The sequence below is a fragment of the Colias philodice genome, chromosome 5 (assembly GCF_061535455.1).
Source record: "Colias philodice isolate Cphi_HAF_F1 chromosome 5, ilColPhil1 Martin Lab GWU primary, whole genome shotgun sequence".
Lineage (NCBI taxonomy): Eukaryota > Metazoa > Arthropoda > Insecta > Lepidoptera > Pieridae > Colias > Colias philodice.
The window spans coordinates 10,169,620-10,186,138 of record NC_143090.1 but is presented as its reverse complement, the minus strand read 5'-3'; the positions used below and the strand labels follow the sequence as shown (position 1 = coordinate 10,186,138).

General features: G+C 37.5%; 1 protein-coding gene across 1 annotated transcript; it reads right to left on the bottom strand.

Annotated features, from left to right (window-relative positions):
- Positions 1 to 337: 337 nt before the first annotated feature.
- EMC1 (ER membrane protein complex subunit 1) lies at positions 338 to 16,116 on the bottom strand. Its single transcript, XM_089695746.1, has 16 exons — positions 15,968 to 16,116; positions 15,767 to 15,882; positions 15,373 to 15,510; positions 14,813 to 15,011; positions 13,799 to 14,135; positions 13,281 to 13,473; positions 12,495 to 12,611; positions 10,939 to 11,108; positions 10,517 to 10,663; positions 10,092 to 10,259; positions 9,671 to 9,775; positions 9,040 to 9,223; positions 6,967 to 7,122; positions 5,847 to 6,023; positions 4,577 to 4,804; positions 338 to 4,222 (listed from the first exon to the last, which is right to left on the bottom strand). The coding sequence occupies exons 1-16, from the start codon at positions 16,108 to 16,110 to the stop codon at positions 4,062 to 4,064; spliced, it is 2,739 nt and encodes a 912-aa protein (XP_089551872.1). The 5' UTR covers positions 16,111 to 16,116; the 3' UTR covers positions 338 to 4,061.
- Positions 16,117 to 16,519: the final 403 nt, after the last annotated feature.

The window sequence follows — 16,519 nt, the reverse complement described above, 5'->3', positions numbered from 1 at the left end:
TTCTTGTTCACTGACGAGTACTTAGACATAAATTACAGTTCCCAAATCCCATGGAAGACGGAGTCGTGCAATTTTAAAATACTGAATTCGTTGTTGTCTTTTACACAAGAGAACAGTCAGTCTATTTGTGAGTGAACTAAATTAAAAATAGGTCTAGAGCAACTAAATGAAACTACTCAAGTAAAAATTTAAGAACTATGTGTAAGAATAACTTGAAAGAAAAAATATTTTCAAGTCTGGTTTTCAATAGGCATGTAATTTTATTTGTATTTAAAACATTTTCAACCTACGAAGTCACTTTCACGTTGATCGATTGGAATTAAATAAAACAACACCAGGCAGTAGGTAATTCAAATTTATTATATAAAAACAATGTCACTGAAAACAAACGTATATTTATATGCTATATATCTTGCAACAAGTTTGTACATTGATGCAGTTCAAGTTTAACAATATTGAATACAATAAAAATGCAAATAAGCAATTAATTGAATTTGTTGGGGTCCGTACCATGCATATTCATAAAAAAACAATAATATTGCATTGAATTAAATTATTTATAAAGTAAAATTCTTAAAATCTTACAGATAATGTAAATAAAACCATTAAAAGGATTTGAACCAATACATTTTAACAGTGTTAAAAACTACATTTACTAAGGTATGCAATTGCCTATGGTACGGATTATATAATGATAGTCTTAAAAATAAACCATTAATTCAAGCACAATAAAAGCAAAATCCTTTAGAAGTACTAGAAACTCGAAATTCGTACAACCAGTCACTATTTCGTAAAAAAATTCGATACAACCAACACTTTGATACCTGGATAGATCCTGCACTTATAATTTTATAAATATTCATTTTATTATAAATGTAAAGAAAAAGTAATAACTGTAAAATAGCGAAAAGCAACTGATTGTAAAATTTCACAACTATTTGACGTAGAAAAAGTACAGCCCATAATACTGTAAACCTTACTGCTAAATAACAAATCTTGAATGAGCAACTAATAATTTGGGTTTATTTTATTAAAAACATCTATTATTCCTTCATATAGCTTCGGTAATATACAATAATATACTAGTGTACACTTTTATAAGGCTCCATATTACTTTATATTACAGTCTGTTGTGAAGAGATGGTTTCGTACTATATTATATCCTTAAGATATCATCGAGGTATGTCCAATTTATATGATGCCCAATTTCAGGACTTTAATAATTATTTTAGCTTTAGGACCTGTTCAACTACGTGATCTCAAAATAGGTGTTAGTGTTTATATCTCCTAAAATCTATATTAAAAAGCTGTAGTTTCGGAGCAGACGATTGTATTGTATTAGCTAGTTTAGGAATGAATACTTCATAAGAATTCTATAAAATAATGTAGCGACAGCTCATTGTGAATCACGCAAGCGAAACGTTTCCACTACAGAACATACCTTTATGCATCTTTCCGACAATTAATCGGGGCCTTACCGGCCAGTCGAGTAGACTGGTCGAGGATCCTCCCTTTTCGATAGAGGAATTCCACCTTCCTTCCTTCACAAATAACATTCGAGCCTGTATAAATTGGTCTTTTTCCTGATCAGGGCATCATTAAAATTGAACAATCACCTCAATAAATGGCAACGAAAAATGCAATTTATTACTGGAAACACTAGCACTTATTTGGTGTCATCGATTATTATTGTTCTTACATTTATTCTAATGTAAATAACCTTAACCATGTATATTGTATACCTAAGGGAAATTTTAAAAACAAAATCCTACCACCGCACCGGGACAAACAAAAACACCCAAAAACTTGATTGATGTAAACAATAATAATCAATAATTTATTTTCTTTTGCAAATGAGGTCTGCAAAATAATAAGGTCTGCAAACTGTAAAAGAACCATTTAATTTCCAGGTTAAAGAAACTGAAAGGTTTTGAATAAATAATTGAACGTTTCTTATTGGAAATTAACTCTTAACCTGCAATTGAACAGCTGATCAGTATTGATTTATAATAATAAAGTCAAAACCAATGCAAATTTACATTATTTTGTATTCGATGTAAGGTCTTAAAGCATAATCAATAGGAATCAGTACTCCTTAGGAATAAATTCTAACTATTCACAACAAAAAATGTTCCGTTTTAAAAATAATGCATGTTAATCAATTTTAAAAATAAATAAACTGTTTTTGGAATGGTCTCATCAATAAATACAAAATACAAACCAACTTTAAATATAATTATTTCTAATGCCACGTCCACACAGGATTCTTATTCAAAAGAATCGATATTTTGTGAATAATTCATTTTTCTCACGGAAAAAATAATCCGTGTAGACGCAGCATAAATTGCACTAACTATAATAGTTTTAAAGGTATATTAAAATCTGTATAGCATCTATCACATAACTATTCTGATATTGATGAGTGCAAGTTTGAAATTCTATCTGCGTATATTTGATTTATACCTTACGTTTTTAAAATTCATTTCATATATTTGTCTATTGGAACTTAATATACTGCCCTATACAGTAAAATATTACATGTTCATCACGAACTTTTATTGCATCCATATTTCGTTCTTATCTCTAATGTGTTTTAGAAAAATCTAAAAGCCACTGCTAAGTTTTAATGTAAAGATAGCTGCGTTGATTTAAAGTAAAACGATGTTTCGTGTTAATAATGGCTGAAATACTCATTAATATACTAATTACATCACATGGTTATTGTTGTATTGTATTAATTTTTCTTTCGCATCATCTAGAGATAAGAAACCGAGAAAATGCGGACCCCTCGTAGCGAAATGTGCCAAAATGAGACGCTATATTTGGTACAATTTGAGACCAATTCTAAACATCCTTATTAGTTAAAACACTCCGATCACACCAGTCAAAAAAACTAAATATTAACATGAATAATTGTGAATCACATCAAACGAAATATCTTTATTTTGTAAAAATTTTTATGATATTGTGACAACCAAAGATTTCCTATTCTAATCATATAAAAAATAAAAATATAATAAATAACAGATATACACAACAGACCAATTCAATAACTAAGAAAAACTTCAAAACTTTAAGGGATCTTAAACGCGAATTTATTCATTTATTATTTATAATTACATATTATTAACCCTTTTCGCACACTTTACTGCGAGGGTGGTCACGGTCAGACAGTCCGAGCAAGTATATATTATGTATATCACTCGCGTAAAATTAAAATCAAGAAAATACGATGTATGTGAATAAAAAAATGTTGTGTGGTTTTATGAAACCACGGTAAAAGTGAAACTTTATCGTACGGTTCGACCGTCACGCGACATGCGCTACACAGACCAAAAAGTTTGAGACGATGTAATAAAAGTTTCACTTTAATAAAAAAAAAACTTTCCTCTTTAACACTAAAACTCTCACTTTGACACATTTCGCTCACAATTAAATATAACTTACGAAATATAAACACGCACACATTCACATTTCACAAATCTATAAATTATCTAGAGAGGAATTTGAACTGTATAGAATGGCAGTGGAGGATTTATGCGTTCCACTTGATAATCACAATGTATTTTGTTCAGTACAAAATACTCAAAAATAACAAGTTAAAATGTTTTTTTGTTTGTGATCGTCAAGCAGAACGCGTCTTTACCGCGTAAGGCGTATACGATTATTATTGGAAATTATTGCTTCAATTATTGTTTATTACTTATGATATAATTTATTTAATATATAGATAAAATACTATTATATTTATAAAATCATTTGCCCATATGCAAACACCCGGCATATTACGTAGACGTTGCCGTTAAAATATTTAAAACTGACAATAAGATATAAAAATTACTATAATCTCTCTACGACTAAGCACTATATCATAAACGATTTGATATCTTCCATACATCGCAGGTACACCGTTTCAATATTGTAGAGAAGTGTGACGTCACCGTCAAAGAGAGAAGTCAGAACGAAACAACGAAAAACGACAAAAGTAGTAAAAATAACCAATACAAATATGACATCTATGTTAAAAGCGATACAGTTCAAATTCCCCCGCACACACCGCATCACTTCCAGGCGTTTTTCAACATTTTCCGCGACGCAAAGAACTTAGTACTGTATGTGGCTACTATTAGAGCGGCTAGTACTATTGTAATGAGATGGTAGTCAAAGTCGTCCTTTAGTAGATCGAACGTTTTTGACGGCGCTACTCGTGTGTAGAAGAGATCTGAAAATATTAATTATTATTAAGAAATTATAGTAAGCAGGAACTAACAGTTTTTACTGCGTAGATATACTTTTACTAATATTTTAAGCTGATAAACTTAGTTGTTCCATTCAAATGTGCGATAATACAAGTCAAACGTCTCACTTTTGAAGATGGAATTCTCTAATTAGTAAGAATATTACAAAATTGAACAAATTTATATTATAGATTCAGCAAATGCGGAAGGTGGAACCATACACAAAAAACTTATGTAAAAAATACATAAGGTTTAATATTTCCACATTCATCAATTACATATACTGCCATATCAGACTATAAATTTACATACAAAATTCATAAAATCAGTTTACTGACCGAGTCCAGTAACCAACACCAAACTCGTAGACTCCAATCCCGAAGGCGCTGTATATATATTCTGTACCCTCGGTAGTGATCTATTATAGTTCACAGCCGCTTCTGCAGGTAAGGGCAGTTCAGGTGCGTAGGGAATGAGGCCTTCTTCCCGCGGCTCGCCCGCTAGAGGCCGGCGCGGTTCGACATATGCCCAGGGAAGCTCCATTATAGCGCCTGATGTTAATGCCACTGGAAGGATTATGGTAATTAATAAACAGTTTTACTAATAAATATTTTTTCATAAATAAATAAATTTATTTTCGTGCTTAAAGCATGAAAGTCTCACGAAAGTTTGTGCGGTCAAAGCAGTTTGTTTTATCAAAGTTGCTAAACTTTCTAGGTAAGTAGAGCTAAAGTTTTTTAGGCGCGTTGAGTGTAACGTTTCAAGGTCACGTCATGGCAATTCCATCACGTAATGGAATAAAGCGACGTTTTTGATATCTTTGAATCTTGCCAAAGAAGTTTCACTTCTGACACGTGTGCTCGGCACACACGCTCTTTTTTAACCGACTTCCAAAAAAACGAGGAGGTTATCAATTCGGCCGGTATAATTTTTTTTTTTTTTTTTTTTGGATGTATGTACACCGATTACTCCTAGGTTTCTTAACCGATTTACGTGATTCTTTTTTTGTTCGATGCGGGATGGTGTCGAATTGGTCCCATAAAAATTTTATTCGGATAAACCCAGTAGTTTTTATTTTACGAGCATTTTTGTCTGTACTCGATGACTTCATTGAAATGTAGCAAGTAACTTCGATTCACTTCCCGGTAACCGATTGAGCTGAAATTTTGTATACTTATGTAATTGGATAGCGATGAAACATTATCATAGACATAGAGCTGATTTGATGATGGAATCGGAAGGTGGCCTTAGGAACTCAGTAATATATTGACTCAATTATATCGAGATTGGGCTCGTTTGATTCGTGTTGATAAATACACTAAAAAGTATTTAATAAAAATAACTGCGTTAAAAACAACCGACTTCATAATTTCTTTAAATTCTCAATTAAATAGCACATCTAAATAATATGTAGTAATTAATAATATCAAATCTTTTTTATTTTTTACTTTTCTGTTTATGAAGTCGGTTGTTTTTAACGCAGTTATTTTTATTAACTATACTCACTTAACAGATGTGTATCGGTTAAAGCCCGTTTGGTCTGTGTGAAGGCAAGCGCAGTGGGTGTAGCGGGCAGTATGTATTATAAACGAAGCTTCATATACTCACTTAACAGATGTGTATCGGTTAAAGCCCGTTCGGTCTGTGTGAAGGCAAGCGCAGTGGGTGTAGCGGGCAGTATGTACGCTTGTCTGTCCACACTGGGCGCTCGGGCCGACTCGAACGAACTGAACTGCGCGCCCGCTGATAGCCAGCGCTCTTTGCCCTCGTAGAACTCCATTGTTGCTGTAACAAATTTTAAGTGTTCACCTGTAGGTTTGTATGTAACTGACTGTTTAGGACTCGATTGTGACCCACTTTAAACTGACAAATTTAATTGAAGCTTTGTACAATTCTCAAGAATTGAAAACTATATAATAATCAAATGACTTTATGCGTGATTTATTAATCTATATTAATTAAAAGTGTTCCGATTGATGTGTAATTGTTTCGATGATAGATAGCTGTAGTTTGGATTGGTATACAATGCTGCCGAGTTGGAGTTTTATTGACAGTTTCAGTGTTGTTAATGTTTTTGTATAGTATATTATAACAATCCAAAACTATTAAGAATTTTGAAGTTTTGAGAGTGTAAATAAATATACTTCAGAGTGGTGTAAATTTATAGACAGTTGTGTATAGTGGTGTAGAAATGCTCTATGCGTTATGGCACTATGCGTAGTGGTGTAGTGTTATGGTGTGGTAGGCGTTGTATACTTGTCTGTTGTCGTGTCCACTGAAAATCAGTGGAGAATCTTAGTGTCTTGTCTTTAGATTCTCAAACCACTGAGTGGATATTATTATTATCCATTTTGTGCCGTTCGCGTTGTAACTAGATATAAGTTAATTTTATTTTATTTCTTTTTTATGTATTAATGTGCATCGGTACAAATAAATGTATTTTCTTTCTTTCTTTCTTTCTAAAGCATTATATAGAGCCATGTAGTGTTATAGAGTTATAGAGCACTAGCTTTCCGCCCGCGGCTTCGCCCGCGTTTTCAAAGAAAAACCCGTTCCCGTAGGATTTCCGGGATAAAACCTATCCTATGTCCTTTCTCGGGTATCAAAATATCTCTATACCAAATTTCATGCAAATTGGTTCAGTAGTTAAGGCGTGATTGAGTAACAGACAGACAGACAGAGTTACTTTCGCATTTATAATATTAGTATGGATTATAGAGAGCCTTACCAATCTCCACCCGCCGATGCTTATCGCTCCGGTACATGTACGCTAGCGCATTATCCGCGTGTACGGCGAGCGGTAGGGCTCGTGCACGGCGATGTGCCGCCGCCGCTACTACCGTACCGCTAGCTGCGTCTAGTGCTACTGCTGTTACTGACATATCTGGAACGGGGAGGTTATATTGTGAGTGGACGCATTAATTCAGAAAGATAGGGAGAAGTAAGAAGAATAATAGGAATTAAGACCAAAAGTTGTAACGACACTTTTTGCTATTGCAAGTCGTGCGGCGTCTCTTATCCAGTTTACTCCATGTTTTATATTTATTTTCAGTATTCAGCCTGGAGTGCACAAGAGGCTCTACCTGCCCTGCGCTACGCACCCTGGGGCCGCTCCAGCAGCACGAGCAGCAGGTTGGGGTTGGAGTACTTGTAGAGCACGCTGCGGTCGGCGAGCGGCTCTACCTGCCCTGCGCTACGCACCCTGGGGCCGCTCCAGCAGCACGAGCAGCAGGTTGGGGTTGGAGTACTTGTAGAGCACGCTGCGGTCGGCGAGCGGCTCTACCTGCCCTGCGCTACGCACCCTGGGGCCGCTCCAGCAGCACGAGCAGCAGGTTGGGGTTGGAGTACTTGTAGAGCACGCTGCGGTCGGCGAGCGGCTCTACCTGCCCTGCGCTACGCACCCTGGGGCCGCTCCAGCAGCACGAGCAGCAGGTTGGGGTTGGAGTACTTGTAGAGCACGCTGCGGTCGGCGAGCGGCTCTACCTGCCCTGCGCTACGCACCCTGGGGCCGCTCCAGCAGCACGAGCAGCAGGTTGGGGTTGGAGTACTTGTAGAGCACGCTGCGGTCGGCGAGCGGCTCTACCTGCCCTGCGCTACGCACCCTGGGGCCGCTCCAGCAGCACGAGCAGCAGGTTGGGGTTGGAGTACTTGTAGAGCACGCTGCGGTCGGCGAGCGGCTCTACCTGCCCTGCGCTACGCACCCTGGGGCCGCTCCAGCAGCACGAGCAGCAGGTTGGGGTTGGAGTACTTGTAGAGCACGCTGCGGTCGGCGAGCGGCTCTACCTGCCCTGCGCTACGCACCCTGGGGCCGCTCCAGCAGCACGAGCAGCAGGTTGGGGTTGGAGTACTTGTAGAGCACGCTGCGGTCGGCGAGCGGCTCTACCTGCCCTGCGCTACGCACCCTGGGGCCGCTCCAGCAGCACGAGCAGCAGGTTGGGGTTGGAGTACTTGTAGAGCACGCTGCGGTCGGCGAGCGGCTCTACCTGCCCTGCGCTACGCACCCTGGGGCCGCTCCAGCAGCACGAGCAGCAGGTTGGGGTTGGAGTACTTGTAGAGCACGCTGCGGTCGGCGAGCGGCTCTACCTGCCCTGCGCTACGCACCCTGGGGCCGCTCCAGCAGCACGAGCAGCAGGTTGGGGTTGGAGTACTTGTAGAGCACGCTGCGGTCGGCGAGCGGCTCTACCTGCCCTGCGCTACGCACCCTGGGGCCGCTCCAGCAGCACGAGCAGCAGGTTGGGGTTGGAGTACTTGTAGAGCACGCTGCGGTCGGCGAGCGGCTCTACCTGCCCTGCGCTACGCACCCTGGGGCCGCTCCAGCAGCACGAGCAGCAGGTTGGGGTTGGAGTACTTGTAGAGCACGCTGCGGTCGGCAAGCGGCTCTACCTGCCCTGCGCTACGCACCCTGGGGCCGCTCCAGCAGCACGAGCAGCAGGTTGGGGTTGGAGTACTTGTAGAGCACGCTGCGGTCGGCGAGCGGCTCTACCTGCCCTGCGCTACGCACCCTGGGGCCGCTCCAGCAGCACGAGCAGCAGGTTGGGGTTGGAGTACTTGTAGAGCACGCTGCGGTCGGCGAGCGGCTCTACCTGCCCTGCGCTACGCACCCTGGGGCCGCTCCAGCAGCACGAGCAGCAGGTTGGGGTTGGAGTACTTGTAGAGCACGCTGCGGTCGGCGAGCGGCTCTACCTGCCCTGCGCTACGCACCCTGGGGCCGCTCCAGCAGCACGAGCAGCAGGTTGGGGTTGGAGTACTTGTAGAGCACGCTGCGGTCGGCGAGCGGCTCTACCTGCCCTGCGCTACGCACCCTGGGGCCGCTCCAGCAGCACGAGCAGCAGGTTGGGGTTGGAGTACTTGTAGAGCACGCTGCGGTCGGCGAGCGGCCGCCCGGCGGAGTGCACTCGCCCGCTGCGGCTCTTGCCCGCTAGAGCTACTATCTGCGAACCCGGACCGCCCGGCGACAGGGACCACGTGCGTTGCGCTACCACTTCCTTAAAAAGTCGAGAGAAAAAAGTCACATTTTAAAAGTGTAAAATAAACAATATACACGTAACCAATGCAGTTTATAGATGTAACAAACTCAAATGAAGTAAACTTAATATTATAATTATAACAATATTTGCAAATTTGCAATTGCAAAGATTTCAATGAAGCTTTAGATTTAGTGCACATGAAAGAAATTTAAAATTTGAGAATAATTTTATAAAAAATATTGTACTTTTATAAGATATGGATGAAATAATCATTCTTTGATTTAAAACAAAGCAATTGGTCGGGTAATATAGCATAGCTTAGCCATAAAACAAAGGCGTACCCCAAGGATCTGTTTTTGGACCAATAATTATTTTACCGTAAAAAAAACTTCAATAAATATGCTTGTACCGACGCTGTCGTTAATATCATAAAATTTATTGCAATCGACAATTAAACAAACTTACCCGTCCATTATACTTGAGCGCGTATCCTCTTAAATGGCCAGTTTCTTTTTCAGCAACATACATGTACAAGTCTCGTACTAGCGGCGTCGCAGACACTGGCAGCACCTGCAAACAACGTTTTAATCTTACAAATTTTATTCAGAATTATTTCGGATCAGGGCAGAGCTAGTTATGGATAAAATTCTAAAGTTATTTGTCGGCTTCATTTATCTGGATCAGGGCGCACTGCAGTTGAGCACGTCAGATGTATGTGTGTACCTTTTTTATTTTTCTTTTAAGTGGGGTAATCTTGCATAGATGCTCACGGCCTACGGGGAAGACCTGGTTTATGTCGGATTCTTGCCGACTAAAGTCGCCGCTTTAATGGGCCTGCGGGTATTGGTTCGAATTGTTCCGCGACCTCGGCGGTGTATGTGTGTACCTGCACAGCCTCGTCCTCGTCCAGCAGCACCAGCGCGTGCAGCCGCTCCGCGTCGGCCGAGTGCAGCAGGGCGCACTGCAGCAGGCGTACATCAAGTTTCAACCGCCCCTCCCCCACTAGGGTACCGCGGATCGGGTTCAAACTGATTATGTAGCCGTTGCCGGTCTCCTGTAACATTGAAAATTATTATAAAAGATTTCTCAAGCATCAATAATTAACAGAGCAAATACAATCAATGAGAAAGAAGTAGCAGAAAAATACAGGCCAAGTTAGTTTATCACAAACTGCAAAATTTCCAAGCATGTTGAATAATTTGATGCAGCACATGGTAAGAAAAAAAATTTGCCACCCTTTTTTGCCGAAAAAAAGTGGCAACATATTTTTCAAAAATCATGTCCCCATTTTCACAACTTCTAGATAATTACCTCGTGTTTTCCCAGAATAGTGAGGTAAGCATCATACGGCGGATGCCTGGCGCTCCGACGGGTGAACATAACTGCAGACTGCGTGTTGAGACTGGGCTCGTAGCGTTGCCATAGAATCTCACCAGATAAATTGTCCATACCGTATATCTGTAATTTTTGGTAACACTTGAATAAGTGGAAAGTGTTAGAAATCGACATATTATCAAGATCTGATGACTACAATGTTTATTAAAAATACGGAACCAATTGTGAAAATGCGTCGTTTTTAGGGAACATAAAATAAATTTTTAAAACCTAAATTAAAGACCATTTATAAACAAGGATATGTGTATAACTCTTTGTCATTCTTAAGGAACACAATTCAGACTGAAAAAAAAAACAAACTTACAAACTATCATTTAATTTTAGACCATATTACCCACCTTTCCTACATCAGTGAGCAGCACAATAATCTTGTGCAGGTTAAAGTAATCTCTGACCAAAGACGTAGGTGTCTCCTGGACCGCGCCTTCGCTTTGCAAGTTTTGCATCAAATTCTGCAACTGCTGGTACTGTGTGTGGAGCCGACGCACGAACGCCGCCCATACTGAACCTGAGTTTAAGATGGCATTTTAGGCACTTTTTTCGGGAATAGAAGAAAATTTTAAGAATTTGCAAGAGAAACGGTTGCGTAAAATTTTTCGGAAACATTATACTGGTCTGTTTACTATATTGGCAACCAGAATATTAATTTATACAATACTAGAGGCCCGCCCCGGCTTCGCCCGTGGTACATATTATTTCGCAATAAAAGGTAGCCTATGTCCTTTCTCGGGTATCAAAATATCTTCATACCAAATTTCATGCAAATTGGTTCAGTAGTTTAGGCGTGATTGAGTAACAGACAGACAGAGTTACTTTCGCATTTATAATATTAGTATGGATTATTACTATTTGGACAGTCTGAGCAATGAAATTACAAGGGTATTCAATTTACAGTCCATATTAAAATTGTCAATAATGACTTTGGAACAAATTGAACTTGCAGGAAAAGTTGAAAAGCGTTTGAAACAGTATAAACTTTTGTATGAGCAGTGAATATACTGGTAGATCTGATTAATTCCATTGTCTCTCCCAATCCTAACCTTATTTTCAGACTCTAGTCATATGAATCCATTTTTTTTAACAGTTAACACACCGTTACTATTTGTCACTACACTTAATAAGGACTTTCCTCACTATCAGGTGATACTTAACTTACATTCTTGTATCTTGAAAAAGTAAAACTTGGTTATAATGCGTAATAATTCGTAAATCAGAAGGGAATAACTTAAAAGGCATTCCATTTTCATAACATGCTAATAAGTAATGACTTAAAATTAGAAAATAACATATCAACAGATCACATTTCTATAAAATCTCAGATGAAGTGTTAACACAATATTTTGGAGGAAGCAGACCAAGCTAGATAATTGAAAAAATAATAAATGAAGGAAAAATACCACACACGAAAAAGGGATAAAAATAATTTAGAGACGAAGTCTAAATTGTAGAGCACAAAAGTATAAAATAAAAAAAAAGCATTTATAAAATCAAGAAGGCCACTCATAAATATTTTCACACAAAAGAAACACTAATGCACAATACTCACTGTACACCTTGGCAGCTAGAAAATAAGAATTTTGAAAAATTAATGATCATATTATTTATATGCCAAAAATATTTTAAGTAAACGTTTTAGTTTGGTCAACTTTACATTTAATTTTGAGTCGTTTTAATAACATTGGCCTTCATAATATCTTATATAAATATGTTAAGAATATAAATATCTTATGAATTTAATATATAAGGAAACACATTCTTTTTCTATTATTTACTTATACGAAATTGCAGATACAAAACAATTTGTTTCTATATCTACCTTCACCTAGACATTTGTAATATCAAACTTTTACCACGAAAATTTCATTATTAAAATTCCAAGAGTTGGCAGACTTACCTTCTTTCTGGTCAAATTCAGACTCTAGGGCTGCATCAGTGTCAGACACGGGCAAATCTACAAACTCGGCAGCTACTATATTTGCTAAAGCTTCTTCTCGCGTCCATAACACACGACCTGAATAAAATAAAACATAGTTTATAATTTAAAAAGTATTATTTTATGTATACTTGGGTAATAGATACTCTTGGTCTTATAAGTTACAATAATTATAATATAGCCGTGCTCCACGGTTTCACCCGCATTGCTCCGCTCCTGTTGGTCTTAGCGTGATGATAAATAGCCTATAGCCTTCCTCGATAAATGGGCCATCTAACACCTAAATAATTTTTCAAATCGGACCAGTAGTTCCCGAGATTATCGCGTTCAAACAAACAAACAAACTCTTTAGCTTTATAATATTATTAGTATAGATAATGGATCTTTTATTTATATTCTATTTTAATGTTAAAACTAAACTAGAATCTTATCTAGATCAATATTCCGCCTGTAATTTCATTAAAGTCGTTTGCGTCTTATCCGAGATTCAGATAGTACACAATATACAAGAATTGCTCATTAAAGATAGTAATTATTTTAAGTACTAGCTGTGCCGCGCCGTTTCACCCACGTGGCTCCGCTCCTGTTGGTCTTGGCGTGATAATATATAGCCTATATTACTCGTGGATAATGTAGCTTTCGAATGGTGAAAGAATTTTTAAAATAGCTCCAGTAGTTTATGAGCCTATTCATTACAATCAAACAAACAAAGTTTTCCTCTTTATAATATGTATTAGTGTAGACTACCTTCTTGTTGCACCAGATGTACGGCGTCATCACCGGCATTGATCAATATCCTGCACGCGGGCATCTCCCGCGCCGTGTTCATACAAACTACGTCTAATATTTCTGGGTCCGGAATGTGTAGTTTGGGATTTGTTCTACTTATCTCTGGTATTTCTTTGCCTGTCGCTACATTGTGTGCTTTCAGTGAGAAACCCTGAAATTTATGACTAATATTGGTACATTGCTTTCGTATGGTAATGATTCCATTTTTGGTTAATTCTCTAGTGATCTAGTCTATTTATAGCTTTATTTATTTTTTGGATATCAAATATTATAAAGAATTCCGAAGTTTAAATATTTCAACAAGACTTTCAAACGTTTCTAACCTAGACAAACCTGTATTTAAAACAGTTAAAACAGTTTTTTCTGGCAATGGGAACTATTTTTTTGTCTGTTCACTGTGCGTTACTCAAACTTTCATTTCCCCAACTACGCAATTATAAAGAAGCAATTTCAACACTTCAAAACACAACCCATACCTTATTCTCATCGCTCCAAGACTGCATCAATGTCTGTCCATACGCTCCATCAATTACCGTCGCTGTTACCATCTGGTCTGCCAACCTCACACCCAAAGCTTGCAGATCATTGTTCTTTATCACGACAACACTCTTATCATCGATAATGAAGCCTGGCACTGCGCTATTACCATCGAGCGGCCTCAAGTTACCCTCTATAACTTCATTAGCTTGGAAATAACTTGATAACGGCTTGCTTATTATTTGGACGGCATTTGAGGTAACGTCAAGAGACAGGAGCATGTACTCGCCCATGTTTCCTGATATACATGTGTAGTATGGAGGGGTTAGAATGCATCTGTAAAAATAAATTTGATTAAATATGTATGTCGGAGAATTTAAATAACTCCATAATTAATTATAATTAGGTAGATAATATGTGAAATAATATTAAATAATGACTCAGTGCGCACACCTTGCGCGGTCGATGGTAGTACCGAGACTATAATCATCGAGCTACTGACTCAAGGAATTTAAACCATAGCAGGGCCTGTAACCCCATGCATTTCATGTCAATTCAATATCGACATTATGTTGTACACCATAGAGTACATTAGAATAGGAAGGTATGTGGGTATCCACATAACAACTACTCTGTTATAATTCTCTCACATTTACATAATGTATTTAAAATTAGAAAAGCTTTTCTTGTGTTGCTCATCTCTTCTTCATCATTATTGAATTGTACACTTACTTAAGTATGCAATGAAACTTTATACACAAAGATAGCTTTTTGTATTCAACAATTTGTTTTCAACTTCTCAAATTTATTTACTAATATGGATTTATACAACAGTTTAGAAGAACAACATAATAGACACACAATATGCAAACAAAACTGCATACAATGTACATAACTAATATATCTCTACTTGATATGTAAACAACCATTAAACTTTGACCCCAAAACATTTTTCTCAACATTAAAAATTTGATCACAATTCGGGATTCAAACCTGCATCTTTTCCAACTTACCCATCATTAGTCCAGCCGGCAGGTAGCTTGGATGTAGCCCCCCTATTAGCTCCCGTCATAAGATTATACATGGTAACTTCCAAATGAGATCCGAACGCTGGCAACAAGTGCACCAGCATGCCATTCTGCACCCACCACTCAGATAGGTGCGCCCTTTCTGTGTCTAGTAACGATATTGGCCACTCCCATTGTAATACACCTGGAAATTTTATTTTTGCTAATTGTTACAACAGGTTTTGGATGGTTTGAATTTGAATTTGATTTTCATAATATTATGAACTTGGACCTTCACACTTGTAAATAATCTAGAATTATAAAGGATCTAATATCAGTAGCTGATAAACAGTGCCATATGATGAAGAAATCATCATTATTGTAAAAATATTATGTAAGCTAGTTTTTATAAAATTAGTAGTATCTTCAAAGATCCCCTTTTAAGGGTACCTTAATATTCATGGAATATTATCAATCTAGTTATCCCTCATATTTTAGTATTAACTGATAAATAAAAACTATCTTAGATAATAAATATAAACTATCTTAAAAACTCTAAGATTTACCTGTGGCTGGGTCCCATCCTCTAACTAAATATGGATTGGTACCTGTGACTGTAGTCACTTTATCACCTTCACTTACATGCAATAACTGAATATTCCCTGAGCCTGCACTTTCTAATACATGACGCCACATTACCTGACCTAGAAATTAATATAGAACATAAAAATATTATGAGCAACTATAAAAAATAACTATCTCACGGTATTGACAGAAATGATACAAAAACTAGTTTCTTTGGATATAAATTGAATATGCATCTTCTGATGTTGTTAACTATGATAAAAGCTATATGTATAATATTACGTATGTTTTATTACAATAATGTTATTGAATTTATTCACATAATTTAGTCGGTACACTTATTTTAAACGGATACAAGTAATAAAACTAATTTACCAGTCTTCAAATTTAGGGCAGCTAAAACATTCTCCTCTGTGGCTACTATTATTTTTTTAGCTGTAGTTACTGTATCGAAATGTGCAAACTTAATTCGTCCTACGTATGTTTGACGCCTGAAAGTATTTAACTTTAATTATTCACAGAACTACGAACTAATGAAGTCTTACAACTTTATAACCTATAACATTATATATTTACCAATCAAATTTGCCAATTTGATCTTCATAGATACACATTGATAAGTTTATTAAACTAAAAAACACTATAAACCAGTTCATACTGTTTAAAAACTTTAATAAACCCAAAAAATTGGGCTTTAATCGAATTGACAGCATCCCCATTTCTTAATGACTGAAAAAATCATTCGACATTCGCAGTTTCGCACAGATAACAATAAACTTTATGGAACGTTCAAAAACAACATAAATATGAAATATACCAAATATTTTGAATAATATTTTTACATTTTATAATTAATGTTTTTACATTTCAATATTATTAAACGTAACTATGACATCAATAATAATTTATTTGATTTATTAGGTATATTATGTAACCATAAAAATTTGTTTTTGCAACTTTTAAAGATTTTATTATCATTTGTTTCTATATCCACGATTTCCCTGTATATAAAAATAGGTATCAATATTTTAATCACCATTTTACCTATTTTATATTATTGAACACAGGTAGGGTAGGTTCTAGGTAGGTATCTTGGATAATATGAATAGTAACAGCACCTGCACCGCC